This window comes from Crinia signifera, chromosome 12 (assembly GCF_055691185.1).
Source record: "Crinia signifera chromosome 12, ASM5569118v1, whole genome shotgun sequence".
In the NCBI taxonomy this organism is placed as follows: domain Eukaryota; kingdom Metazoa; phylum Chordata; class Amphibia; order Anura; family Myobatrachidae; genus Crinia; species Crinia signifera.
Genome location: NC_139228.1, coordinates 14,597,899 through 14,617,101, shown reverse-complemented (window position 1 = coordinate 14,617,101; position 19,203 = coordinate 14,597,899). Strand labels below are relative to the sequence as shown.

The window sequence follows — 19,203 nt, the reverse complement described above, 5'->3', positions numbered from 1 at the left end:
ACCATACCACAAGTGTCCAGGACATGGAAGAATGTTTACCTGGGTTTTAAAATGAATAAGGTTTCTCCATAAGTCACTTTTGGAACAGCATTACCCATTTTTACACCTTAAAAGGTGTGTACACAGTATAAGATACTGTATATCGTAAACTGTATGCACAATAACTAGATTGCTTTGATATGGTCTAGTGTGTACGAACTCTCGTTTATGATGCACACTCCTGCAAGTCATTAATGATATACTCTGCCGTCTTAACTAGTCAAATCAAAGACTGCATGTTCAGCGGGGGGCGAACATGGTATTCAATGCTGTTTGCGAGTGGTGACAGTGAGCAGAGCTTCCTGCTCGCTGTCACCACTCACCCTGACAGTATTCAACACACCCTCCGCATATGCCAATTCCCCCTCGCTCCGTTTTTTTGAGCGAGGGAGAATTGGCGGATGCGGCTCCAGAATCAGCGAGACCTGCGGCTAAAAACTGCGAGTTTTCTGCAGTAGCCGCGGGTCTCGCTGTTTTGGGGAATTCTCGCCGTCCTGTGACGGCGAGGATTTCCCCAGAACGTTGAATAGAGCGAGCGGCCGGCGCGGGGGTTAAACAGCGAGGATCGCTGGTTTTCAGCAATCCTCGCTGTTTAACCCCCTCGCCGGCCGCTCGCTGCAGCATTGAATACCCCCCTTTGACTAAAAAGTGGCCCTACAATACATACAGGAACAGGATTTGGCCACCAGGCAGAATGTTTTACCAAAGTCTATACAGTACATCACTGCGACCTGTAGATTGCAGAGATTCTATGCAAAGGAAACCGCTTATAAGTATAATTTATCGAAAACCAGAACGTTATATAAAACAGCGACTGATCTTATGCAAAGTACACGGTACAGTAACATTTCCAGATTATATTTGAGAATATTAGTATTAAATCTGCAAATATGAAATCCCAATTTGACCTCTTTCTGAAATCCCAATGTGCCACTTCTCGCAATCATAGCTGGTAACAGAGAACAGTAGCTTACACTCCAATACAAACCAGTTTAATTACCGTATTACACCACACGCTTTGCCAGATCATAGAAACTCTGGAATCATGTGGATACTTTGCACAGAACACGTGTACTCATGTAAAACACAGACGGGCAGACATTTTAGTCATTTATTACAATCTACCATTTACAAAGACGTCTTACATTAAACAGATATTTAAAAAAAAGTTGTTGTAAATAATCCTGCTGTGAGCGTCTTTAGAGAACCGAACGCATGGAACAGAAGTGGGATTGCCGTTCTGTTTACGGAGCTGATCTCACTGGGGGTTTAATGGTCACGCTCATGTGGAGATGTAAAAAAATAAAATAAAAAAAGTCTTCGTATCTACACATTGCCAAACCATACCGAACTCTAGAGAGGCTCCCTTAGCTGTCGTACGGACTCCATGGGGCAGACCTATACAGAAATATGGCATGGTGCGCAGCGATGGAAAATCTAGCCGGCTCACTGTGACATCGGTAGCCTCATGGGTGCTGGGGGACGTGGAGGAGCGGGGCGTGGAGGAGGCAGGGGGCCACGCTGGTAACCGTAGGGTGGAGGCCTGGGTGGGCCGTTGTACCCGTGTGGTGGCATCAGAGGTGGTGGCCTCATCCCAGGAGGCATGGCAGGATGTCCTAGGGAAAAAGAAACAAACATGTGAGAAAGCGGCACATGTCACAGGGCACACACCACAGCCAATACATCCGCGAAGGAAGCCTACCACCAGACGCTTCATTCTATACATACATAGCTGTACGAAGCACAAGTCTTATGGACACAAGAGTAACCAGATGGTATCGTGTAACCTACCCATTGCTCCAAATGGAGGTGCTCTTGGAGGCATGCCCATCGGAGGGGGGCCTGGATGGGCCATACCATGTGGACGTGCCACCATCTGATTCGGCGAAGGCCCCATGGCGTGATGTGGAACCTGCATCTGCATACCTGTGGGAACATACAGCGTCATAGATCAGAGGGGAAACAGCGGCAGCACATACAGTATAGTGTGATACAGAGCGCACACAGCGTCATACACCAGGGGAACCAGCGGCAGCACACACACATCGTTATAGATCGGAGGAAATGGCGGCAGCACATACAGGGTGATATACAGAACACACAGCTTCATACTCCAGTGGAAACAGCAGCAGCACTCAGTGACGATACAGAGCGCACACATCGTTCTAGATCAGGGGGAAACAGCGGCAGAACATACAGGGTGATACACAGAGCGCACACAGCGGCATACACTGGGGAAAGCAGCGGCGATACAGGGTGATTCACAGATCGCTGGTCTGTAGGCTCTCACACGCAGGGCCTTCCACCCTCCTCTCCTTACACTATTAGCCCAAACTAATAACCCTAACCCTGTCAGTCTGCCCTTCCCATGAGGATAATCCCTTGTCTGTATAGCTTTCCCCATGATCTATCTGACAAGCATTGAAGTTTGTGTTTCCCCCTGATTACGCCTGTACGACATATTACTCACCAGGATGCATAGCCCCAGACTGGAAAGGGAGCGGCACTTGCGGATGTCCGCCACCTCCAGCGCCGGCCTGTCCGGCTGCATTGACTGGAGACATCGGAGGTGGAGGCATGTTGGGGGGCATCCCAGGCGGCATTGCCCCAGGTGGAGGGACTGGAGGAAAGGCAGGCATGCCTGTAAAGGGAAAGAACACACATGTATAAGCAGCAGACAATGTAAGGAAAATAACCCCCCAATGTATATACAACCCGCTGGGGTTGCACAATGAATATACTGCTGGTTAGCACGGGTATACGGACCTGCGGTCTGTCTTTAATCCAATGGCTCCCAAATGTGGTCCTTAAATCACCCCAACAGTCCAGGTTTTAAGGACACCCAAAAAAGGAAAAATGAGAAATAAAATTGCGCCAGGCGCAATTTTATTTCTTGTTTTCCTTATTGAGAAACTCATACAGACATGGGACATAAAACAGGTGGAGAAAAACCAAAAAACCTTTAGAAAGCACCATTTGAAGTAACTATTTCTAAGCACCTTACGCCAGCTATCTTTTTAAAGATACCCATTCTTAGATACAGGTGACTTAATACCTATATCATCCATGCACAAGCAGGGATATCCATACAACCTGGACTGTTTGGGTGACTTGAGGACCAGGTTTGGCAATCACTGGTTAAAGATGAAGCAGGGTACTTGTGTAGTTTCACGGCGCCAGCATAGCGCCGTGCGTCTTAGTCCCCTTGCGGGGCTCGCTTCGCTCGCCCACGCTGCGGGCTCGGTGGCTCGCCATGCTATCTAAAGTCAACTCCATGCCAACGTGGATAGTGGGGGTATGAACTATCCACGTTGGTATGGAGTTAAGTTAGTTTGGCGAGTGTACAACCCGGGAGTAGCACAGCGCCATGAAACTACACAAGAACCTGAAGCAGAAAATAAAATCCACCCTTCCTGAGACCCCGGCGGTAAGATCCTGCCAATCAGGCAGAACACGGAGCCCCACATCAGACGATGCAGCATGCGCAGGGTTAAGGTGGGAATTCTGGACTCATCTCAATCACTTAAAGGACGCTCCAAAAAATGTATCCTCAGGGGTGTGGATCATTAGGTCACCACAATGTTGGTCCACAGTCATTAGGTCCGACACATTAGGTCGACATGAGTCTAGGTCGACATGCTGGAAGATCAACATGAGTCTAGGTCGACATGGTTTAGGTTGTCATGGTCATTAGGTAGTCGGCCAAAATGTCGACATGGGGGTTTTTCCCCCATTTTTTTTTACCCGAATGTCGACACACTATTTCATTCTCCCACCACGCCCTAGTGGATGTTAGGGCATACAATACCGCCTGTCGGCTCATAACAAAAAAAATGTGAAAACCCCCATGTCGACCTAACCCATGTCAACCTAATGACCCGGTCGATCCAAGGACCCGGTCGATCCAAGGACCGTATCTCATCCTCAGAACAGGGGTTCTCAAACTCGGTCCTTATGGTTTCCAGGTCACCCGACAGGTGCACAGGGGTAGTTATTGCTCATTGACACATTTTAAAAGGCCCACAGGTGGAGCTATTTATTTCACCTGTGATCCTGAGAGGAGACCTGCAATACATGCACTGTTTGAGTACCTGTGATCTACAATAAGTCGTCAAAACCGGTACAAGGAGAAATTGGTGCGATTGGTTACAGGCAACAGCATGGTTTCCACTCACACCAGTTGGAGCTGGACCCTGCCTCTGACAAAGTCTAGCTCAACATACAACCAGCTCCGTACACATCTACTCACCTGCAGCAACCGCACTGGTTAAGGAAGTGATGACAGCGGGGACGTTGGGAGGAGGAGGGGCGTCTGCGAAGAGCTGGTGAGGCCTGTCGGCCTGGGAAAGTGGGTTCTGCGCAGCCAGCAGCCTCTCTGCCGCGGATCCGTGCCGCTCACCCTTGGAGTCCTTCTTAAAGGCGTAGGACACGGTGATCGGCCTGTTACATAAATACTGTCCGTTCATGGCCTCGATGGCTGCATCGGATGCATCGAAGCTGGCAAAGTTGATGAAAGCGTAGCCCTTGGAGTTCCCCGTGTCTGGATCTCGCATGATCTTGGGGGTTTGTAAGATCACCCCGAACGCGCTGAAGGTGTCGTATAAAAGCTTCTCATCAATCTCAGGGTCCAGGTTGCCAATGAATATATTTGCTCCGACATCCAAGTTCTTGTTGTGGGCTGAGGCTTTATTTACTCTGATGGGCTTCCCATACAGTTTTATCATGTTCATAATCTTAATGGCGTAGTCTGCATCTTCCTCACTGAGGAACTCCACAAAGCCATAACCTGGTGGAGAGGAGACACATGAACAGCCAGTATTAGCATCAGAGATGTATGAAACCATGGAAAGAGATTAAGGGGAACGTTGGCCATAACAATCAATCAGATTCTGTGATTTCCTACCGTGCTTAGTAATTAGTAGCCGATTGGTTGCTAAGGGAGACTACACCATTTTTATCTTTAGACCGTTTGATATAGCTCCGTCTTCTACTCAAAAGCAAGTGCTAGAGCGGGGTAGCCAACTCCAGTCCTCGAGAGCCACCAACAGTTCCCATTTTCCAGGTGCACTCATTACTCACTGACACATTTTAAAAGATCCACAGGTGGAGCTAATTACTTCACTTGTGATTCTGAAAGGAGACCTGGAAAATGTTAACTGTCCTTCCTAAGGACTGGAGTTGGCTACCCCTGTGCTAGAGAAACGTAGGGGACACCCATTAAGGCCAATGTCCAGGCGCGCCTGAATAAAAGACAATGGGTTAGATGAACAGTATGAAGAAATGATAAGGGAGAAGTGAGCCATAGGAAAAGTGGCCCATGGCAACCAATCAGCTGCTCTGTATAAATGTTATACTCTGCAAATTACACGGTACTTCAGTGCTGATTGGCTGCCATGGACCACTTCTCCTCTGGCTCACTTCTCTTCCCTTCCCACTGCTTTGTACATCTACCCCAATGTTATCAATGGTTAGCGGGGGGTCTCAGGGTAGCAGTGCAGTCCCTCTCACCTTGGTGTTGACCCGTTACCCTGTCTTTGGGCATGTGCGTGTTCACCACGGGCCCGGCTTGTAAGAACAGCTCCCACAGCAGCGGCTCGCTGACCTTCTCATCCAGACCTCCGACATAGACCGTGGCATCTAGGGAAGAACAGGGAAAGGTTGCTGCATAGGTAACACATTGCCTAATATAAAGCTTTCTTCTACAACTGAAAATCCAAAATACACCTACTGACCTCACCAAGTTGGTAAATGATGTAAGATACTGGTATAGTAGTATCACAGCAAGATACAAGGACAGTAAGGGAGGCACCGCTGGGCTGGTAAGTGATGGCTGATACAGCCGGTATAAATAGTATCACAGCGAGATACAGGGACAGTAACCGTACAGCAGAGGAGGGAGGCACAGTGGGACTGGTAAGTGCTGCCAGTATAAGAATAACCACCCGGTGGAGGAGGGACCCACCGCTACGCTGGTAACTGCTGCCAGTTTAACAGTAATTGCACGGCAAAGGAAGGAGGCACCGCTGGGCTTGTTAGTGATAGGTACAGCCAGTATAACAGTAACCACACGGCAGAGAAAGGAGGCACCACTGGGCTGGTAGGGGATGGTTGGTACCACCAGTACAACAGTAACTGCACAGTGGAGTAAGGAGACACCATCGGGCTGGTGATGGTTGGTACCCCAGTATAACAGTAACCGCACAGCGGAGGAAGGAGGCGCCGCCGGGCTAGTGATGGTTGGTACTACCATTATAACAGTAACCACACAGCGGAGGAAGGAGGAGCCGCCGGGCTAGTGATGGTTGGTACCCCAGTATAACCGTAACCGCACAGGGGAGGAAGGAGGCGCCGCCGGGCTAGTGATGGTTGGTACTACCATTATAGAGTAACCACACAGCGTAGGAAGAATGCACCACTGGGCAGGTAAGTGATGGTTGGAACCCCAGTATAACAGTAACCGCACAGGGGAGGAAGGAGGCGCCGCCGGGCTAGTGATGGTTGGTACTACCATTATAACAGTAACCACACAGCGGAGGAAGGAGGCACCGCTGGGCTGGTAAGTGATGTTTGGTACAGTCCATCTAATACAGGCATGCCCAAACTGTGGACCTCCAGCTGTTGTGAAACTACACATCCCAGCATGCCTTGCCATAGTTTTAGCATTCCTCAATAGCAAAACTGTGGCAATGCATGATGGGACTTGCAGTTTTACAACAACTGGAGGGTCATAGTTTGGAATTGCCTGGTCTAATAGTATCACAGCCAGATACAATACCATTGCTATAGCGAGCCCTGAGTATAACATAACAAACTCAGTAGTGTACATGTACAGTATGTATCACTATTGAATCCATGTAGTGCAGTGCATGCTGGGAGTCGTGCACCACACCGGGCTGAGAGCCTCTGCTGGCCGACTACACATCCCACCACCGGTACGCAGCTCTATATAACACGCTCTCTCACCCTGATTCCGCTCAGAGATCGGCCCAGCAGCCATCTTCTTTCACCTCGCGCCGTCCAGCCACCACCGCAGCGTCACTTCCGCCCTTACTTCCGTGCACTTCCGCTTCTCAGTTCCACTACTTCTGCCGTTCTTTCGTTACCATTCGCCACAGGGTTGTTTTTTGTTTTTTTTTTTAACCCACCAACAGAACTTTATTAACGCGCACAATCTCCGCACAGTACATAATAAATATTGCCACAAGGGTAAATTAAAGGTTCTAAAATGTATGAAATGACAGCTAGAATCTGATTGGTTACTATGGGCAAGATCCCAACTTTTCACTTTTAGAACATATTAGACCATTTAGTAGAAGTCATATGGTTGTGACTGATTGTGCGCACATCCGCTTGCTGGCGGTCCCACAGAAGAAAAGTAATCAAATTAGTATTTTTTTCCCTTTGCTGGCTGGAGATGGCCGAATTCGGAGCAGGCATCGACACACCTGTGTTCACAGGGGTATGCACAGGGGTACGCCCAGCGTTTCTTAGGGGGTGTCCACCGTTTTTAAAGGGCAAGCCCATGAAACTCTGGGAGGTCCCCACTATCAACCCCGCCCGCCCATCCTGGAGCGAATGCCCCAGCAATTGTGAAACTCACGGAAGGCGTTTGCTTCGGGGGTTTGCACATGTGTATATCATGCCTCCCAACTTTCGGTCGGGACGTTCGCGCGGCTAAGCAGCGCGCGCTCCCGAAAAGGGGGTGCGGCCTCGACAAAAGGGGCGTGGCCTCACGGGATGAAGCAAACTCCGGCCACGCCCCATTTTCGCCGCTCGTCGGCGCTGAATAGACGCTGTGCGCATGCCGGTACAGTACCGTTTTTTAACGATCTGTACCGGCAAATTAAACCTTTACCGAATGTACCAGTTTTTAAAGAATTGACAGCCGGGCAAAGGGCGGTATGTACTAAAGGGAAAATGCGGTAAAACAGGGGTTTTACCGCATTTTCCTATTTACCATTAGCCGTCCGCCCCGTCTCTGCCGGGCAGGGTATCGCCACCCTCTGTCCGCTGTCCGCTGTCCGTGCGCCCCCCCTCCCGTCCTCATTGTCTCCTCCTCCCCCAGCAGGTGTCACAGCCGGGAGGACATCTGGCTGCAGGGGGGAGGATGAGACACAGGGAGACACTGCCAGCTGCCGGGATGTGACGGAGACCCCGCATACCACATTACAGGTAACGCGGGGGTCTCCGTCACCGCAACCCGATGCTAGCCGCATATGTTAGTACATATGCGGTAGCATCGCGGCGGCTGGCAGGCGAAGGGCGGCGATGTATATTAATACATCCCACCCAGAGAGAGCTGTCTGTGTGCTGCCCTGCTGGATCTAGTCTCTGCCGTATAGTCAAAGCAGCGGCAGCAGCCTGGTCCATCGCTATTATCAATTCTCCCTAGTCTGGACTGCCGTGAGCCAATAGGAGCTCGTGGTCCGGCAGCCACTCCTGATTGGCTCGCGGCTATCCAGTGGGAGAATTGAAAATAGCAACGGACCAGGCTGCTGCCACTGTTTTGGCTATACGGCAGGGCAGCGCGCAGACAGCTCTCTCTGCCTGGCTGTCATTTCTTTCAATTGTGTGTTTCCGGCGGCTCCCCCTTGGTAACGAGCAATTCCCTCCCCCTTGACAAACAGCTATTTCTCCCTCCCTTGGCAATGAGCAATCAGCCCCCCCCTTTGCAATGAGCATTTATGAGCATTTAACTCCCCCCTTGGCAATGAGCAATTTCTATGCCCCCCCCCCCCTCTACAATGAGCATTTAACTCCCCCTTGGCAACGCACAATGCACTCCCTCTTGGCAACAAGCCCTTGGCTACAAGCATGAAGCCCCCTTGGCATCAAACATAAAGCCCCCTTGGCATCAAACATGAAGCCCCCTTGGCATCGAGCATGATGAAGCCCCTGGCATCAAGAAAGAACCCCCTAGCAATGAGCATGTAGGTAAGCAGAATTTATGTGGGCGTTATGGTTTGTTATATAGTATGTAATGGGCATCAAGATGTGTGGCACAATGTGTAATGGGCATTACGACATGTGGTATAATGTGTAATACCACGCCCCTTTTTTGTGAAGAGATGTCTCCTTTCCATGAGGCCACACCCCCTTTCTGAATGTGTACCGATTTCTGCCCTTCAGATGTTGGAGGGTATGATGTCCATGGCAGCAGAGGTTACAGGTCACTTCCTAATCCATGTTCATTCTGATTGTTCTACAATTTTAGTCTGTTTGGCTTCATTTATGTTACATGTACCAGGAGAGGGAACACCAGGATGTAGGGGGACATTTACCAAAATGGATTCGTAGAAAAAAGGTGTATTCGTAGGGAGAAATACACCTTTTTTTTACGAATTTGTATTTTCGGGATTTACAATCCCAAAAATACAACAATTCGTAGTCCTAAAGATGGAACATTCGTATTTGTAGTTACAAATACGAATGCCCTACACCATCGATAGGATACGACAGAAATCACCATTCAAAAGAATGGTGATTCCTGATTTACTAAGCAGCCGTACTGATAATACGGCTGCTTAGTGGTGTGAAACACCCACGCAAATACGACAGGAAAATAGAACACCATTTTCCTGTTCTATTTGCGTTTTAGCCTGCACGGATCAGTCAGATCCGTGCAGGCTACAGTGTAAAAAAATAGAAAAAATAAATAAATAAAAAAAAAAACGGCGTGGGGTCCCCCCCACAGCCGAAACCAGCACCAGGCTGAAGGAGCCGGGGCCGGTAATTAAAAATCAGGGAACCCGACAAATAGGGGTTCCCCGATTTTTAACAACCAGCCCCAGGCTCCAGGTCCGGGGCTGGTTCCCAAAATACGGGGGACAAAATGAGTAGGGGTCCCCCGTATTTTAAGAACCAGCCCCAGGCACAACCAGCCGGCAGGGTAATGTCACAGCCGGGGGACACTTATAATATAAGGTCCCGCGGCCAAAACATTCTCCCTACCGACCAGTCAGCCTGGCCAGGGGCCCTGGGGGAGTGGGGACCCCCCCAATGAAGGGGTCCCCCCCCTCCAGGACTTACCTGACCAGGCTGAAGCCTGGTGCTGTCCTCGATGCCCCTGGGCGGTGGGCATCGAGCTGATAAATGGTGTAAAAAAAAGATGAACCTATTGTTTTTTACTGTGGCACTACAAGTGCCAGCAAGCCTCCCCAGCAAGCTGGGACTTGGAGAACCACAAGTCCCAGCCTGCTGGGCATTAAAGGGCCCGCTGGCACTTGTAGTTCTACAGTTAAAAAAATAGTGCACAAAACACACTGACACACTTTTAAAATAAAACTTTATTACACACAAAGCCCACACATACTAATACTTACCTATCTTCTTCCCATAGGTCGCCCTGGTCCTGTGTCGGCGTCTTCTGGTCCTGTGTCGTCTTCTTCCTCCATGTCGACCGTCGCTGTCGCCGTCCGGATCCGACGAAATCCATTTGGGAAGCTGTGGAAGGAAACCATACTCACCTGTCCCAGCGCGACGTAGTCCAGGTAAGGGTCTTTGCAAAAAAACAAACCGACACCCCGAAACCAGGCCGGACTGACGGAGACGCACGTGTGTTTGTTTACATCGTGCGGCTCCGCCTCCCGAATGCCGCTATTGGCCGCCTTGCGGCCTAGCGGCTCCTGATTGGCCGCTAGGCCGCAAGGCGGCCAATAGCGGCATTCGGGAGGCGGAGCCGCACGATGTAAACACCGTGCGTCTCCGTCAGTCCGGTCTGGTTTCGGGGTGTCGGTTTGTTTTTTTGCAAAGACCCTTACCTGGACTACGTCGCGCTGGGACAGGTGAGTATGGTTTCCTTCCACAGCTTCCCAAATGGATTTCGTCGGATCCGGACGGCGACAGCGACGGTCGACATGGAGGAAGAAGACGACACAGGACCAGAAGACGCCGACACAGGACCAGGGCGACCTATGGGAAGAAGATAGGTAAGTATTAGTATGTGTGGGCTTTGTGTGTAATAAAGTTTTATTTTAAAAGTGTGTCAGTGTGTTTTGTGCACTATTTTTTTAACTGTAGAACTACAAGTGCCAGCGGGCCCTTTAATGCCCAGCAGGCTGGGACTTGTGGTTCTCCAAGTCCCAGCTTGCTGGGGAGGCTTGCTGGCACTTGTAGTGCCACAGTAAAAAACAATAGGTTCATCTTTTTTTTACACCATTTATCAGCTCGATGCCCACCGCCCAGGGGCATCGAGGACAGCACCAGGCTTCAGCCTGGTCAGGTAAGTCCTGGAGGGGGGGGACCCCTTCATTGGGGGGGTCCCCACTCCCCCAGGGCCCCTGGCCAGGCTGACTGGTCGGTAGGGAGAATGTTTTGGCCGCGGGACCTTATATTATAAGTGTCCCCCGGCTGTGACATTACCCTGCCGGCTGGTTGTGCCTGGGGCTGGTTCTTAAAATACGGGGGACCCCTACTCATTTTGTCCCCCGTATTTTGGGAACCAGCCCCGGACCTGGAGCCTGGGGCTGGTTGTTAAAAATCGGGGAACCCCTATTTGTCGGGTTCCCTGATTTTTAATTACCGGCCCCGGCTCCTTCAGCCTGGTGCTGGTTTCGGCTGTGGGGGGGACCCCACGCCGTTTTTTTTTTTATTTATTTATTTTTTCTATTTTTTTTTTACACCTTGCAGCCTGCACGGATCTGACTGATCCGTGCAGACTGCTAGAAATAATTCGTATTAGCGGCCGTATATACGGCCGCTAATACGAATCATTACACCATCGGAGGGTTACAAAGCAGTCGTATATGACTGCTTTGTAACTGATCCTCCGGAACACGACTTTGCATACGACTTAAACAGTCGTATGCAGTCGTAGGGAAAATACCAATACGAAAAACTAGGTTTTTCATATTGGTAAATTTCCCCCGTAATTTCTACCTTTGTGTGGGTGGGCTAGCAAGTGAAATATGGGTTGTGTTGGAAGTAGAAGATGGATAAATAAACCCTTTTGTAGGGAGCAAATGCGGTGTGACCATCATCCTTTAGAGTAACTACTATCTTTGCAAGAGTGTCCATATCTGTTTGCTAAAATAGCTATCCCTTTAGTAGAGAACACATTCCAACAATCTGCCATACCCAGGATTCAAACCATAACCTGTTGTATGCCAGTCAAACGCCCTACTCATTGATCTAGTCAGGAGATGCCAGGCCTAAAAATAGAGGGAAGATTACCAGTAATGAAAACAGATAATTAACAATTGCCTCCAACAGCACCCCCTAACCTGCAGTGCTGTGTGGTGACACCATCTGTGTGAGCCACTTTGTGTGTGACACTCTGGGCCAGATGCACTAAGCTACAAAAGTGATACAATGGAGAGTAATAAACAACCAATCAGCTCCTGCCTGACATTTTTTAAACACAGTCTATGACATGCTGATTGGCTGGTTGTTTATCACTATATTTTATCCCTTTTGAAGCTGTGTGCATCTTGCCCTCTTTGACCTGTCATACCTCCCAACTGTCCCAATTTTTGCGGGATTGTCCCATTTATTGGGGCCGTTCCCATGGTCCCGCCTGGGACCAGCTGTGTCCCGCAGCCTCCCCCTAATTTCCCTTGTCCACTACCACCCAATGTTAGGAGGTATGAGTAGTTGATAAAGTGGACCCCAACGACAGTGCATTAAGGGGGTGATTCTGTAAGGCACAGTATGCAGCGAACATCGCTGCTCACAGCCCTGAATCGCTGCCACGTCGAAGCGCGCATGGTTTTGGAATTTCTAAAGAGGGGCAGGGGTGTGGCATTACTAATGAGGGCAGGTGTGTGGCTTTACTAATGGGGGCAGGTGTGTGGAATAATTAAGGGGGCAAGAGCGTAACTACAATAGGCGCAGGGGCTGCAGCTGTTATGGGGCCCAGAGCTGAGATGGGCCCACTTAGCCTGCCAAAGTATCATGTTCTGTATACATTTTTCAGCATTAGGTGATAAATCGTGGCCCTTACAAACTTTTGCTATGGGGCCCACATGTATCTAGTTATGCCACTATAAGGGGGAGCTGATGTGAGGCATTACTAATGGGGGCAGGTATGTGGCATTACTAATGCGGCAGGTGTGTAGAATTACTAAGGAGGAGCTGGTGTGTGGTATTACTAATGTAAGGGGCAAGTATAAGGGGCCTACTATTGTATTGCATGATGTGTAAAAGGGGTATATGGTGTGCTACAATACATTCAAAAACACACCCCCTTTTGAGTGACCACACCCCATATTTCTGGAGTGCGGCCCTCAAATATCTGCTTGAAGTATTAAGTTGCCCTCCAGCTGAAATAATTGCCCACCCCTGCCCTAAATGTATACCACTAGGGGTATATTCACTAAAGTGTGAGTTTTCAGAGGTGGAAAAGTTGTTTTCCATAACAACCAGATTCACGTTATTGTCTAGAAGATGCTAGATAAAAGTAGTATCTGACTGGTTGCTATGGAGAACACCCCACTTCTATACAATTTAGTAAATCTACCCTCAAGTACCCGACAGCAACTGCATACCCTCCAACATGACCCATTCCATTAGGTACAAAATGCTCTGCTCCTGGACTTCCCTCCCAGTGGCAGTTAGAGGTTGGACTCCAGCACAGTCCAATATTCAAAGAGGGGGGTCACATCAACTGCCAGTGAGTCCAGGACAGTGATGTTTGGGGTGGCATTAGGTGTGGCTCCCCTTTTTGAATATTGGACTGTGCTGCAGCCTCACATCTGCAACTGCCACTGGCAGGGAAGTCCAGAAACAGAGCATTTTGTACCTAATGGAATGGGTCATGTTGGAGGGTATGCAACTTTTTCTATTCCCCCGCTGCCAGCCAGTCCTGTGTGTACAGTGGAAGCTCTTAGCCCACGAGACTCCATCTTGTTGTGACAAGCACCACACTTGCAGGGATCATTCATATGAATGAAGAAGAAATCCTTTTACTGTCTGTAGTGTCCCATGAACAATAAAAATGCAGTATGAGTTTTATTATAAATATCTTGCTTTAATAAGCTTTTACATCACTACATAAATATACATGTAACCAGAGAAACATTATAAGGTCCGTACGCGTCATTTCACATCATAGGAGTCGGCATACGAGGGCGGACGTGCGTTATCAGACACCCAGAGCACATCATAGTACAATGACCCATTCATGTGATAAATATATGGACGTATTTCTCACAGAGAAAAGAAAAAACAATAACGCCATCAGCATGAAATTCAGTGAGGGGTCTTAGCTCTTTGATACCCTTAAGGTGCCCACACACTAGAACGATTTTTTGGCCGATGTACGATAAATCGGCCTATATATTATCCGATGTTTACCGATAATCGGTCGTAAATCGTCCGATTTCGGTCCGATGTGCGCTCCAGTGGATCTTTTACTAAATCTTCTGATCTTACGTGCTGCATGAAAGATCAGAAGCTTTAACAAAAGATCCATAGGAACGCACACGGGATCTTAAGGAAAATCTTTGGTAAAGATGTGCGCTCGCCTGAAATCTTTTGTCCAGGACAGGCAAAAGATTTGAAGGCTAATTTATGCGCACGTCTTACGATCGCAGATCTTTCTAGTGTGTGGGCACCTTTACAGTGCTTCTTTTCATTTCAGATCTAGGTTTATTGTAGGTTATTTTCTTTTATTTAAGCTGCATTGTATCATCGTGGGCTCGCTTTGCTTGCACAGATTGCTGTTCCCAATAGAAGAGTACATGGACCCAGTGCATGATGGGAAAGGTCCCTTCAGCCAAGGGGAACTAGGTGCTACCATGAACATTGGCTATACTCACAAGATGGCCGCCTCTGCTGTCAGACTAATACCAGCTAATGCCTGGCAGGTTGCTGGTTGCAGCATATATTTGTCCTACATCAGTTATTAGTGATGGAATCAGTACATAGGGCCTTTTTAGGACCCAATTGATGGGCTGCGAATTTGCAGCCACAGCGATTATCGAATAACTTTGCATCCATACGGTATGCTGTGCAAGCCGTCTGTGCAAATGCAGCCCCAGCGATGGCTGGCTATCACTGGCTGATCGCAAAGTGATTTACACCCTGTGGCTGTTTAGCATTCCCCGACCGTTGGGAGGGAGGTCCGCTGATATCATCAATGGCCTCTTTCTCCCCACAGCCAACGCAGCGTCGAGTAAGTCCTGGCTTACTCAGCGCAGCGAACTGAGGGAAAAAACATTCTGTGGTGAGTGATTGCAAATGGTTTTCCCCTCGTGTGCACGATTGCGAACGCATTAGCAGCCGTGCACATGGGCGGGAATACGCTTGTGCAGGGTGGCCTGGAGCGATGTTTACTTGATCGCTGGGCTGAATCGAGCCCGTTGAACAAACAGTTCAAGTGGGTAAAATAGAGGGACCTACAACATAGGATAAGGTCAGAGTTGATTGTGACAATGGGTAGTTGTAAGTAGATTTGGGAGCAAGCTAAGCTCTAGTAAAAAGATGGCTTCTCAGGAATACATGGGCCTATTTTTAATATTGATACCATGTTGTGAAATAAGCTTTAACAGTTTTTAAATCCATTAGCAAAGCACATCTGACCCGGAATATGGGTTTGGTTTTCAAAAAGATATATAATGCATGAGCCTTGTCGCATTGCACAGATGGTGGAGCTTGGTGTTATTTATAAAAGGAACATATTGAAGAAGGCCCTTCCTGAAATTATTGCAATGTGGCTCTAATGTTTTGTGGGAAGACATCTTCCTTTTATTTCAAAACAACACTGTTGGGCGGCCATTTTATTTCCTCACAAGCTATATAATGGCGATTCCTAATGGTGTCCTATGCAAAGGTAAGGCAAGATACCCTGATATAATATATAATGAACAAAGCTGCACCTCACCAGAACCGGAGGAAATCATTTGGGTAATATTTTCCTTTAAAAAGGCATTAATAAAAATGACACACTTAAATGTCTACAACGATGTAGAACACAGTTCATTTGAAAGTTCATTTACAAGTTGTGCAGAAAATCTGTTCAGTTATTTAAATGAGAGGACAATAACAATAGTCCAGGAGTCAGACTGGGCCTATAGCCACATGCAGCTCCCAGCCTGCATTAGATGCCCTCCTAGGCTTAATGCCTGATCAATGGGCAAACGGGTGTGTCATCTCTTCACTTGTTATGGTGACCCCGAGTGCCAGTGTGTGATCCCGTGTGTCATTCATTATTCTGTCACCCCCAAGTGTCATTGTTCTGTGACCCCATGTATCAGTGTACCATTATTGTGTGTGTTATTATTCTGTCACACTCAATGTTGGCGTACCATTGTTCTTTCACCTGAAGTGTCAGTGTGCCATTTTTCTGTCACCCCAAAAGCATTACTGTGTGACCCCAATTGTCAGTAGGTCATTGTTCTGGATTCTCAAGTGTTAGTGTGCCATTGTTCAGACCTTCTGAGTGTCAGTGGGCCATTGTTCTGGGACCCCGAGTGTCAGTGGACCATTATACTTGGACCCTGAGGGTCTGTGGGCCATTGTTCTGTGACCCTAAATGTCAGTGGGCCATTGTTCTTGGACCCTGAGTTTCAGCGGGCCATTATTCTGTCACCCCGAGTGTCAGCGGGCTATTGTTCTGTGACCCAAAGAGCCAGCGGGCTATTGTTCTTGGACCCTAAGTGTCAGTGGTACATTGTTCTTTCACCAGCTTATGTGTGCATGGTAATTTGGCCTGAAAATAATGGTTGGTGTGTCTTTATGATTGAGCCCGGTCTAGGACAAATGGTAGTTCTGATTATATACAGTATATAATATTCATAGAACACTTCAAAAGCATTCAGTAAATCAAGCTAACAAAATACATTGGCATGATAACATTTTTGCCCTCTTCCTGATTTCTTCTATTTTTGCTAAATTGTCACCATTAATTGTTTCAGATCTTCAAACAAAACAGAATATAACACAATGGCAAAGGGGGGAAAAAACAACAGCAACTAGCCCTTTATGAAATAGTAATTGCCCCCTTTGTTGCTCATTCAATCAAAGAGCCAAACTGAATTGGAAATTGGGTTCAATTAAACTAGACACAATCAGGCTTGTTTGGGGCCAGTTGAATCTAAACATCACTAAAATAACATCTTTCAAGAAAAGTTGCGTCTCCAGCAGAGTGGCCAGTCTCCCGAAATTCCTCTATGAGAACATTAAAGACTCATCCAGAAAGTAAAAAAACAACCCAAAAAGTAACTGTCGGCCTCGCATCAGTTAATGCCAACGTTCATGATTCCACCATAAGAAAGAGACTGGGCAAAAATGGTATCCATGGGAGAGTTATAAGATATTGTCAGGTTGTCAAGAGGAACATAAAAGGTCTTCTCACATTTACTTAAAAAAGCCCCACATTGATGACCCCCAAACTTTCTGGGCTAAGGTTCTGTTGGTTGGTTGGTTGGTTGAGGAGTCAAAAATGTAACTTTTTGGAAGATGTGGGTCCTATTACATCTTGCGAAAACCTAGCACAGCATTCCACAATACAGGACATCATACCAACAGATACTCATGATGATGGTAGTATGATAGTGTGGGCAAGATGGACCTGGGCAATTGATTGATGGAATCGTGAATTCTGCTCTCTACCCAAAATTTCTGAGGGAGAATATCCATGCATCAGCCTTTTCTGAAATTCCAATTGGGCTATTCAGCAAGACAACGATCTGAAGTCCAAAAGTAAGTCCACCTCTAAGTTGCTCCAAAAAAATGAAGTCAACCTCTTGGCTTGAATCCAATTTAGATCTTTGACAGGATCTTAAAGGGGTTGTTTTTGCTTGAAAACCCTCCACTGTGACTGAAAACTCCTCCACAGCGATGTGAGTGACTGATCTTAAGTTATTGGAAACATTTGGTTGCTCAAGCACATCCAGTTATTAGGTTTAGGGGGCAATTCATTTTTCACAAAGGTGATATAGGTGTTGGCCAACTTTTTTCTGTCAACAAATTAAATGATCAATTAAAAACTGTGTGTTGTGCATTTGCATTTGTCTTATATTCAGTTTTGTTTGAAGATCTAAAACAAATAAGTATAAAAAATATGCAAAAATCTAAGAAATCAGGAAGGGGGCAAACACTTGTTCACACCGCTCTATATGTACAGGTTTGAGGACCTATGCTACATGCTACATCTGTTCTGAGAATGCACCGCTGGAACTTCAAAAAGTTTCCAATTTCTTAAAGATGGCAGAAGGACCTCTTCATTGTAATGTTACAGGAAGAGATGTCAGAGGAATGTATTCCCAGTGTTTGTTAAAGCTTTAAATTCCAAGTTATCTTCACATGAAGGTATAACCGGAGCGGTAGACAGCTATATATTCCAGGCCAATATACAAACAATTTACAGATCTCCACCGTCCGAGCATCTGAAGATATGGAGCGGAATTGTATGCTCTTCCTCATGGTTGAGTCATCCGTTATGCAGTCCCTGGCAGTCTCTGCTATCTGTAGTGTGAGAGGGGAAAGCCATTTACATCAGTCTTCCCAGAACCATTATGTTTTCCATCTTTGCTCTTTACGTGAAAGTCCCTCAATCTGTCTTCGAGAACCTTCAGCTCCTGGGTCAGGCTGCCTTCTGAGGGACAGGTGATGTCACACTGCCCGGGAGGAGAGAGACCAGAAGTTAGTCAAAAATATTGTTTTGCAAAAAGTGGGTCAAAATATTTTCTAATGGTTTTATAGACCTCTGTGTTTGAACTTATGTGTGGTTAGTCTACATGGAAAATTATACTCCAACCAAAGCTACAGGATTTTCATGGAAGCATTTAAGTTCTTATGGCAATGTGGCAGTGCATGCCAATGGGAATTACAATATCTCAACATACTGTAGTGCAGTTAGCAGTGCACCATTTATAGGGTGGGAGCGATTAATGTGCAATGTAAATCCTCTAACTGTTTCTTAGTGATTTGGAACTGAATTCTGCCCTATTCTCTCACTTTCATATTACCTTTTTGGAAAAGGTATAACATTCATTGAAAGCGGCTGCTGTGTTTGGGTACCAGCAGGGGGCAGACAGCCACCGGACAATTGCCTAAAAGCTGACATGTCTGTTTGGTGCAAGTGAAGCGGAAGGAGATAACCATGATCTTTATGAAGAAAAGATGTCTGTTAGCATTAATAAAGACTAGAGAGGCAATACAATGGGGGGGGGGGAACAAGGGATAGGGGAGCAAATAAGGGGTTATTCTATAGTAGAAATGGCT

The 19,203-nt window shown here is 47.4% G+C and overlaps 2 protein-coding genes across 2 annotated transcripts in view; both read right to left on the bottom strand.

Moving 5' to 3' along the window:
* Positions 1-1,136: 1,136 nt before the first annotated feature.
* On the bottom strand, positions 1,137-7,162 carry SF3B4 (splicing factor 3b subunit 4). The gene is made up of 6 exons (XM_083166249.1): positions 7,003-7,162; positions 5,548-5,676; positions 4,289-4,825; positions 2,510-2,680; positions 1,831-1,965; positions 1,137-1,655 (listed from the first exon to the last, which is right to left on the bottom strand). The coding sequence occupies exons 1-6, from the start codon at positions 7,034-7,036 to the stop codon at positions 1,486-1,488; spliced, it is 1,176 nt and encodes a 391-aa protein (XP_083022375.1). The 5' UTR covers positions 7,037-7,162; the 3' UTR covers positions 1,137-1,485.
* A 6,822-nt stretch (positions 7,163-13,984) lies between these two features.
* MTMR11 (myotubularin related protein 11) overlaps positions 13,985-19,203 on the bottom strand; it is a 35,996-nt gene continuing 30,777 nt past the window's right edge. The window contains exon 17 of the mRNA XM_083167368.1: positions 13,985-18,596. Within this exon, the coding sequence (XP_083023494.1) occupies positions 18,441-18,596 (156 nt within the window). The 3' untranslated portion in view covers positions 13,985-18,440. The remainder of the gene's footprint in view (positions 18,597-19,203) is intronic.